The sequence below is a fragment of the Apium graveolens genome, chromosome 5 (assembly GCF_009905375.1).
Source record: "Apium graveolens cultivar Ventura chromosome 5, ASM990537v1, whole genome shotgun sequence".
Classification (NCBI taxonomy): Eukaryota; Viridiplantae; Streptophyta; class Magnoliopsida; order Apiales; family Apiaceae; genus Apium; species Apium graveolens.
Genome location: NC_133651.1, coordinates 1,300,431 through 1,310,588, shown reverse-complemented (window position 1 = coordinate 1,310,588; position 10,158 = coordinate 1,300,431). Strand labels below are relative to the sequence as shown.

The 10,158-nt window shown below is 33.4% G+C and overlaps 1 protein-coding gene and 1 pseudogene across 1 annotated transcript; both read left to right on the top strand.

Moving 5' to 3' along the window:
• The first annotated feature begins 961 nt into the window (after window positions 1-961).
• LOC141661864 (exocyst complex component EXO70E2-like) lies at window positions 962-4,477 on the top strand (annotated as a pseudogene).
• Window positions 4,478-5,621: 1,144 nt separating this feature from the next.
• Window positions 5,622-10,155, top strand: LOC141661861 (uncharacterized). Its single transcript, XM_074468874.1, has 5 exons — window positions 5,622-5,744; window positions 6,540-6,680; window positions 6,763-6,831; window positions 8,232-8,338; window positions 9,370-10,155. Exons 2-5 carry the CDS (start codon window positions 6,548-6,550, stop codon window positions 9,895-9,897), a joined length of 837 nt encoding a protein of 278 aa, XP_074324975.1. The 5' UTR covers window positions 5,622-5,744; window positions 6,540-6,547; the 3' UTR covers window positions 9,898-10,155.
• The last annotated feature ends 3 nt before the right edge of the window (window positions 10,156-10,158 follow it).

Sequence of the window (10,158 nt, the reverse complement as noted above, 5' to 3'; positions counted from 1 at the left end):
TATTATTATACAAACAAAATATCTTTTATATTTCTTGGGTTTACCGCTCGATACACTAATATTGTAGTTTTCAGATTAGCTAACATATTAAATTTATTTGCTGAAAATAAATTTATTTTATATAGAGTCTTCAAAAAAAATAAGAATTTAATATATATATAGGCAAATATTATTAAATTTAAGATATCTAATTATATCTTTTTAATATTCAACAATAAATGGTAACATATATAAATTATTAATATTAATGAGTTAAGTGTAATTAACATTTGTTATTAAATATGACAATTATTTGTATTTATTAATAAGGAGTAATACTCCCTCTGTTTTTTTTTATTTGTCGCTTTGACTTTTGCACGTATTTCAATGTGATTTGACCGGCTAGTTAGAAATATGTTTTTAAAAATTTTCTTTTTGTGAATTAAAATATAAGTTGTCTACTTTTATTTACAAATTTTTTTTTTTATAAATGATAATTCTAATTAGCCGGTCAAAACACATTGAAATGTGTGCAAAAGTCAAAGCGACAAATAAAAAAAACAGAGGGAGTAATAACTTAGATGTAATTAATACGTGGTATTACATTTGACAATTAATTGTATTTATTAATGAGGAGTAAATTGATAATTTTAAAATTGAATAAAATGTCTCATCAAACCCCTATTTGTTCTATTATATATATAATAATAGATGCTAACTGATCATAAGACTTCCATTTTTTTTAAGAGTTTACACGATGATTTAATAAGTAGAAAAATGATCTCTACTCTCCGTACATACATGAGTTTACTAAATTATATTGATTAGTAATTCTATAACCAAATCATTGTAAGTTAGCCGACCAGTGATATTTGATCCTAATACATAGGGTGAGGATAAATTGTTGTTTTTGTGTCAACACATGTGCCTTGCTTAGCGGTTCTTCTCTCTGTTTTTAATACAAATCATATTAATTTTGTTAAATTTATGTGATGCGGTTTTAAATTTGAAACCGAACCGAGATTTTCTAAATCGAAACCGAACCGATGGTTTCGGTTGCGATTTCGGTTTTAAATTTTAAAAACGGAGGACACGCGGTTTCGGTTTTATTTAAAAACCGCCCCGATCTCTCCCCTAATTCAACATACTAAAGAGGTACGCAGTCTCTCCACTGTAACTAAAAACCCTAGCTTTTAATCTTAAAAATATGTTATCACGTGTCTTTGTATATTTATGTACATCTGTTTTTATATGTAAATGTTTTTTAAGGGTTTTGGGTTTTTCATTTTATAGTGATCTGATTTACTTTTTAGGTTGTGGGTTTTTCATTTTAGATGTGTAATATAAAGTTGTAATCTTTATGCTTGTAATTTTAGTTATTTATTGTTTTTGCTGTCTATGATTGGTTTTGAGATGTGTTATGTTGTTTTGTAGTATTAATATTCTAAAAATTTCAAGACTCCAAAAAGTTGCAGAAATCCTCATAATCTGCAAAAGGGTCAGTTTGTTTTTCTATTTTCTTGTTCTTTTACTTGTTCTTGTATGTTTTTACCTGTAAAGATCTTAACTTTATTGGGTATTTATCAATCTGTGCTTCTATTCAACTTGTTTTCAGTATCTTTAAGTTAGATTTTATGCTAGTTTTGTGATTTGTTCATTCAATTCTCCTTGTCTATTATTGGGTGTTTTACTTGAACACCCTCCAAGAATCTTGGGTTGTGTGCCATAAGCCTAATTTTTTAATTTTTTTTTCTTGAACTTTTTTTGATTGAATTTGCTTGATTGGTTGTTTTTTCTTGGGGGGTTAAACATTTTTGAGTTAATTTTTGGACTTGGGGTTTGAAAGATTAAAATTTGTTGTGAGGTTTTTTAATTCTTGAGTTGGGGTGTGATTGCAACCTACTTGTGGGTTTTGAATTGTTTATGATATGGAGGAGAATAGATCTGTGGTTCCATCTTTAGAAGGAGATGAGAATTTGATTGCTGCGGCGCAACATATTGTGAAGGCCTTGGAGACAAATAAGAACTTGACAAATGATGCTAGGAAGCCTTCGGTTGAGCTTGGTACTCAATTGTCTAGCATATCGAAAGCTCCGGAAAACAAAGAAGAGGACTTGAGTGATATTAAAAAGCGGCTTAATTTGATTCATGACAAAGTTATGAATTGGGAGGTAGATGGTAAACAGATGATGATATGGGATTGTGGACCTGATGAGGCTAATGATCATGTGAAGGCTGTGGATGAAGCACGTAGGTTGGCTGAAAGTTTGGAGAGCTTGAGTTTGAATAAAGATAGTGAAGAGAATGCACTTGCGAGGAAGGCTCATGAAGTTCTTCAGACAGCTATGACTAGACTTGAGAAGGAACTTAAGCACATACTTTTTCAGAATAAGCAGTCTGTTGAGTTTCGTTCAAGTGAAGAAGATACTTTGGATGATGTCTCAATTATCTCATTTGGAGATGATTCTGTTGATGATGAGCTTCAGAGAGACAGTGTCAGTAGAGGTGCAGAAGAATACATTATTAACTTGATTCATCGTGATGTTATTCCTGATCTTAGATGCATTGTGAATTTAATGTTTGATTCAAAATATGGCCGGGAGTGCTCGCAGGCATTTATCAGCGTCCGGAAAGATGCTTTGGATGACTGCCTCTTCATTCTTGAAGTAGAGAAATTTAGCATTGATGATATCTTGAGGATGGAATGGGGCACCTGTAACTCCAAAATTAGGAGATGGATTCAAGCTATAAAGATATTCGTGAGGGTCTACCTTGCTAGTGAAAAATGGCTAGTGGATCAGGTATTTGGGGAGCTCGAATCAGTTAGTGCTATATGTTTTGCAGAGTCATCAAAAGCCTCTATGATGCAGCTTCTAAATTTTGCTGAAGCTATTGCTGTAAGTCCTCATCAACCAGAAAAGTTACATCGGATTTTTGACATGTATGAAGTTCTAGCAGACCTTATTCCAGATATTGATACTTAATACAGTGATGAAACTGGATTAAATATCAAAAGTGAGTGCCAGGATGTTCTCAAGAGGTTGGGAGATTGTGCAAAGGCCACTTTTCTTGATTTCAAGAGTGCTGTGGCATCAAATGTGTCAACTAGCGCATTTGCTGGTGGCGGGATTCATCATCTCACGAGATATGTGATGAATTACTTAAGGACACTGACAGATTATAGTAATTCTCTTAGTTCTCTCCTCAGGGACAATGACACGGACGACCCCGCTTCATCTTCTCCAGACTCGAATCAAGCTACCGAAGAGGATAATAGCGTAAACTCCCCACACTATCTTTCTCCAATTGCCGTACACTTCAGATCCCTTACTTCAATCTTGGAACGCAATCTCATTGACAACTCCAAATTGTACAAGGACAATTCCCTGGGGTGCTTGTTCTTGATGAATAATATACATTACATGGCTGAGAAGGCAAAGAACTCCGAGCTAAGAACAATTTTAGGGGATGATTGGATATGCAAGCATAACTGGAAATTCCAACACCATGCAATGGATTATGAGCGAGGTACATGGAGTTCTATTCTCTCCTTACTCAAGGACGAGGGTCTCTATAATTCTCGTTCAAATTCCATTTCGAAAACTCTTCTGAAGGAAAGGCTGCAGAGCTTTAATCTTGCGTTTGAGGACGTGTACAAGAATCAAACTGGATGGACAATCCCCGATATTCAGCTACGCGATGATCTTCGAATCTCAACATCTCTCAAGGTGATTCAGGCTTACCGTACTTTTGTAGGAAGACACACAAACCACATTAGTGACAAGCACATTAAGTACACAGCTGACGATCTCGAGAATCACCTCATGGATCTCTTTGAAGGTTTCCCAAGATCACTACAACACAGTTTCCATAGGAAGTGATCTCAAAGTAATGTCATGTATTCAATTATCTTGTTATAATTTTTTTGCATGTGCTTAACAGTATTTATAGTACTATAGATCCTTTGCTGTAAAACTTATGGTTAATTAGAATCATAATAAGATTTATTTGGCTGGCATTACAGCAAATCTTTGTAATGTATGTGTCATAATTTTTGCACCATATCAGTGTGTTTAACCTGACTCGAGACTCGTTCTTACATCAGGTCATCTGATATACATTTTCCTCGAGTACCAAGGTTATTCTGTTAACAAACGGAACAAATTGCTTATGTCTGGCCAGAGCGGGTAGTTTTCGGTTCCTTTTGTCTAGTCATGATCACATTTCTTATGGTCAGGGAGGATAGTTTTTCATGCCTTTTGTCAAGCTATGTGATGAAGACTGTGTCAAGTTGTTTGGGATGTTTTTTTATGTAGTCTGCTTAGAATAGTTCTTAATGAATTGTCCAAGTGCTTGTAATGTGAGTTGTCTGGTACACCAATCTGCCATTCTTCTTGCAGATAGATTGTGTTTTTTTTGCTACATTCAGATAGATTGTGTTACAAAGGTGTTTTCAGTAGTCTTATTTGTTTAGATTAGTTTTGTAACTAGTTTCTGTGTGGACAAGACTAATTCACCAGTTGGTCTTTACTTTTGCTTCCATCTTTGAAGACTTTTTCACAGGCTTTTTAATAAAACGGTATTTCTAATACACATTAGTCACTAACTTCAATAAAAATGGGCTATTTTTATTGGTGAAATTGATGTGAATGCATGTGGCCCATTAACATTTATTATTCAACCAACAATAAGAAGAGCCCATTTATATGGGAGTTATGTGCCCTTGGGTACACCATAGAAAATCTCTTAATAAAATTTAACAATGAGCCGTCCCTGCTTATCTTTTTAAAAATGCAGGTCTTGGGTTTTTTTATTCAAACCAATGACCACAGGAACATGTTTACAAATAGTGTAATATATTATCACCTGCAGGATACATTCTTAAAATCCTTATGCAAGAATATTGTTTTTTAGTCTAATTTTTCATAATTTGTCAGGTAAAACATTACGCGATTTTAGTCGGACAAAAACAGTTCACCCGTTCGAACTCACGATATCTTATAATTAGTAAAACATTACGAAATCTTAGTCGGACAAAAACCATTCACCTGTTCGAACTCACGATAACTTATAATTGGTACCGCTATTTCCTTAATCGAAATACAAAGTGAAATATAAAGGCCCTTTTTGACAATTAGCGGTTATCTCTAATTGAGTTAGTTGTTTTAACTAGTTGATTTAGTGAGCAGTTTTAACACCCTATCAAAATGACAAGGTTAGCTATAGCCTATAGCCGATTTAATTATCTATTTTGACTTGCTAATTTATTGAGCAATTTAACTAACAGATTGAAGTTAGCTGTTTTAAATGAAACAGTTTGATAAATAGATGTTTTATTTAGACTTTTACATATATTTATAAAGATTTTTTGTATACAAGTGAAAAAGCTCTTCCAAGTAATTTTTTCAAAATCAGTTTTTTGAGAACAAATCACTATTTCTAAAAATTAACTACCAAACACTAATATAAGAAGTTTCATTCGGTCAAATACCAAATATTTTCCTCTACCCTAAAACTAGTATTTTAAATTTTTTCAATAAACTTCCTTAGGAAAAAATACTTATTTGTTGTTACTAAAATAAAATAATCTTAATCATTTCTTCGCAACCATAAATATTTTGAAATTAAAATATGGTCTGTGATAAACATTAAGTGAAAGGGTAGCACGCGCTTGTCACGTGCACCTCGTATCTGTAGTACTTAAACACAAACACAAGTACATCAAACCGTGTTCTAGAGAACATACGATACAACATACTAAAGAGGTACGCAGTCTCTCCACTGTAACTAAATATTATGTTCTGTTCTTATTTATATGTTATACACGTGTCTTTGTATGTATATGTGCATCTGTTTATATGTAATTGATTTGATTCATTTTTTAAGTTTTTTTTTCATTTTAGAGTGATCTGATTTATTTTTTAGGTTGTGGGTTTTTCAATTTTAGATGTTTTGTGATATAAAGTTGTAATCTTTATGCTTGTAATTGTAGTTATTTATTTTTTTTAGTGTTTATGATTGGTTTTGAGATGTGTTATGTTGTTTGTAGTGCTTGATTTTACTGGTGAATGGGGGGGTTAAGATTTTTGGGTCGAAAGTCGGAATCTTTAAGAGTTGTTGAAGTAATTCTAGATAAAAAGATCATATGCTTGACAATGGCAGTACTGATTATTGATGTTTATCAGTTTAAGTATAGGTTTTGTTTAAATAAAGACCTTGAATGAAAAATACTAAAATTCAACAACTAGACGTTATATTTACTCACTTTCTTAATGTCATATTTTTGTTAGGGGGTTAATTGTTGTATGTATTTACCTTGCTATATAAAGGGTTTTAACATGCTATGCTTATGTAAATTTGAAATTTTCAGTTTGTTGGTATTTTTGGTTCTTATATAAGGTTAGAGCCAGAACGATGGTATTGCAAAGCATGGTCGTGTTTATATTTATGCTTGTTATATGGCTGGAGGATGACAGTTTATTATGTGGAATTTTACTTTTGGTATATAACTTTAGGTTAGTGTGAGGTTTGAAATTGATACTTCTTTTCCTGTCGATTAGGTTGCAAAATGGCTTTGGTTAGTAGAATTGGAAATATGCTTAAACAGGCTAGCTCCAAGAATGTCAACATAGAATCGTCTCTTTCGAATTTGTCACTTTACCAGGCAGTAAGAAGCATGTCTTCCAAGCTATTTGTTGGAGGTGGGCAACATTTTCTGTTTCTTATGCTTATTATTGGCTTTCAATTACACTGTGCTTGTTTTGAATTTCTATTTTGCCGCAGGTCTTCCATATAGTATTGATGACGGAAGTTTAAGAGAAGCATTTGCACAACACGGGGATGTCACAGAAGGTATGAGTTTGTTTTTTCTTTTACCAAACATATTCTGATAATTTGTTATCAGACTGGTTACTACTCTCTTCATATAAGTATGTAAATTTTTGTTACCTAACCTTGCATGCTCAGTAGTTATATATATTTGTTGGTTTTTTCTTAGCGTTAGTCGTCCTGTAGCATTATCCAACGGGAACTTTCAGGAAATTATAAATGGGAGCAGTTCTTTGTAGGAAATTATAATTATTATAATAATTCAAATATCACTGTTTCCCCCAACTGCTTTACTTTAATTAATTAAACAATGCACCAGGACTCAATAGAGACGAATATAACCCATCATGGTAAGACTAAGAAGTAAGAACACATGTATTTAGGATAAACCAGATAACCCTAAGTTTTTAGATTTGTGCACTTCTATGGTCTATGGATTTTTTAGTTTCAACACGTCGACACTCATATGTTGGTTATAGCTCTGCTGTTTATATTTTCCACAGTTTGCTTTATGAACTTATAAAACCACAAGCGAATACTTCTTTCTCTAGGCTTCTTGCCACTGAATTGGTTAATATATTTAAGTAGGCAAAAAGATGTCAAAACTTAAAACCTGCAAGATGGTGAGACTAAATCTGGTTCCTGGATTTATCCCAAGTTTCTTTCACGAGGTAAAGAATAATGATCTCCTGTATTGTTAGAGGTGGATATGGAGGTTTTTATACAACTTTCTGAAACCGAGTCATTTTCTTTTGTGAACGATTGGTCATAGAACCCTTTGTAAGTGTTGGGGTGCTCAAGCCATTACCTACTCGTGTAATCTCACATTATGATAATAATTAAGCAGCAGCTAATGAGTACAAGTTATTTTCAAATTCATATTTTAATTAATAAATGTAAAATATATTTGTGTAAGATCATACAAATGAAATGTTTATATATAATTCAAAAATATAGTATTCTCAAAAATATGATTTTAATTTGCTAGAAAAATATCATCAAACTTTTATCAAAGTGTATAAATGTATAGAATTAAAAATTCAATTAAGAAACCAAAACAACCTAGCTGATTAATGTTTAGCCTAAGCCTCATTATTTAGTTGGTCAACTGATTATCCTCTATGTTAAATATATTCTAGAATATTTACATGTACACCCTTTAAGTTACCTTTGTATATTTATGGAATTTTAAATTCAAGCATCTCTTTGTGCTGGCTTCCATAATCTTTTGTAGTTGTTCTAAGTAATTTTTGCAGGGCACTATATTTTATTTTAACTATTAGAGTTTAGTTGAACTTTGTGTACAATGTATGCCTACTGTTTGAACTTAAACAAAATATTGAGTATCTTGTTATTATGCCAAATGAAGCTTATGTGTATATTCTATAACATTCTCTTTGTTTCATAATTGTATTATTTTGCAGCAAGGGTCATCATTGATCACTCGACTGGTAGGTCCAGAGGGTTTGGTTTTGTTACTTATACTTCGAGTGAAGATGCGGCAATTGCAAAAAACGCTATGGACGGCCAGGTATATGCATATATTTTCAAGACAACACTGTTTTTCTTGGTGATAATTATTTTTCAACCTGTATTCTATAAAATTGTATACAGATATGTTTACATTTCTGAAGTAAATTTAAAAATCTTTTCTGTAGTTAAAGAAAATTATGGTAACCTGTAATTTCTCTAATATATATGTCCAGCTGGTAACCTGTAATATCTTAAATATATATGTCCAGCAGTGTAAGAAAACTCTATATGTGAAAAATTAGAAATAACAAATGAACCTGTACAATTCTAGAATAACTAATATTTATGTTCAACCCTATTTCAGTAATGTTAACCAGGAAGCAGTGAATTATTGAAGGCCAGGGTAATATGAAATTTAAAGTAATTGAGCTGCTATAATTAAATTTGTAGTACTTGTCTCCTTTCAGAGTTAACATTAGATTATATTGATAATATTTGTTATGACATACCTTTGGTATATATCTGGGTTGCATTCTAGTGAAAACGTCCTTAAATAAAAAACTAGAGAGAACGCTACCGCTATCCTTTGTTTTTTTATAATAAGCGGATGGTTAACAGGTTGTAATTATACTGAAAAAGTTAAACAACAATTAAGTTATACATCATTTATTATTTACTCTGAAGGTCAGTAATTGTCTTCCTGGATAGTATCATTATAGATCAAATACATTGAGCAGTCTTTCTTTGTGCAGCAGTAAAAGGACAAAATTAGATTAAAAGAGCTGAAATTGTGACATCCGCTAGCATGGAAAACATATATCATAAAACATGATCCTTTACTTTTGCTTTAATCATTTTGCTAAAGGATGGATGAATATATAGCATTGGTAGCTTTGCACCAGTAGGTTAGCGGAATAGATTGAAAATTGGTAACACAGGGTTGTGAAGAACTACTTGATCAGGATATGTATTGTTGTTTGCAAATTTCTATTTACATTGGGGTGCACGCTACAGTACTAGATCTTCCTAAATCATGCAGTTTTCTGTGATATTATTCCATCTAAACTTCAAATCTACCAATGATATTAGGATTTACAAGGCCGATTTGTAAAGGTCGATTTTGCAACAGAAAGGGCTCCTCGTCAAGGAGGATATGGTGGTGGTAACAGATATGGTGGAGGGGGTAACAACTATGGTGGAGGTTATGGAAATAATGGCGGCGGCGGTGGTGGTTATGGAGGGGGTAGCAACTATGGTGGAGGATATGGAAATAGTGGCGGTTACGGTGGTGGAAATAGTGGCGGTTATGGTGGAAACAGTGGCGGTTATGGTGGAAACAGTGGCGGTTATGGTGGTGGAAACAGTGGCGGTTATGGTGGTGGAAATAGTGGCGGTTACGATGGTGGAAATAGTGGCGGTTACGATGGTGGAAATAGTGGCGGTTACGGCGTTGCCGGTAGCGGTGATGGATCGTCTGCAGCGGGAGGTTCCAGCGGAGAATTTGGTGACACTGGCTTTTCAGGAACTGAATATGGTGGTACTACTGGTAATGAAAATTTCAGCCTCGATGGCGATGATGGTGGTCAGCCTAGTGCCGTTGAGAACACCAGGAGCTGATGGTTGTTCCTTGTTCCCTTTCCTTGTTCCCTTGCATTTGAAAATTTACATTCTGGCCTGCAATCCCTTAGAGAGTCATAAGGAGTAATTACAATAAATGATGACTATTTTATCTCTGTCATTAAGTAAGTTTAGAGGTCAGCGAGCTTTTGAAACCCTTCCCGAGACGTGACAAGAAATATAATCTTGCATCCAGTTTGTGTACGGTCTTCCATTTTTTACTTGGCATTTTATATTTGCATGAATCTTGTTTGCACATGT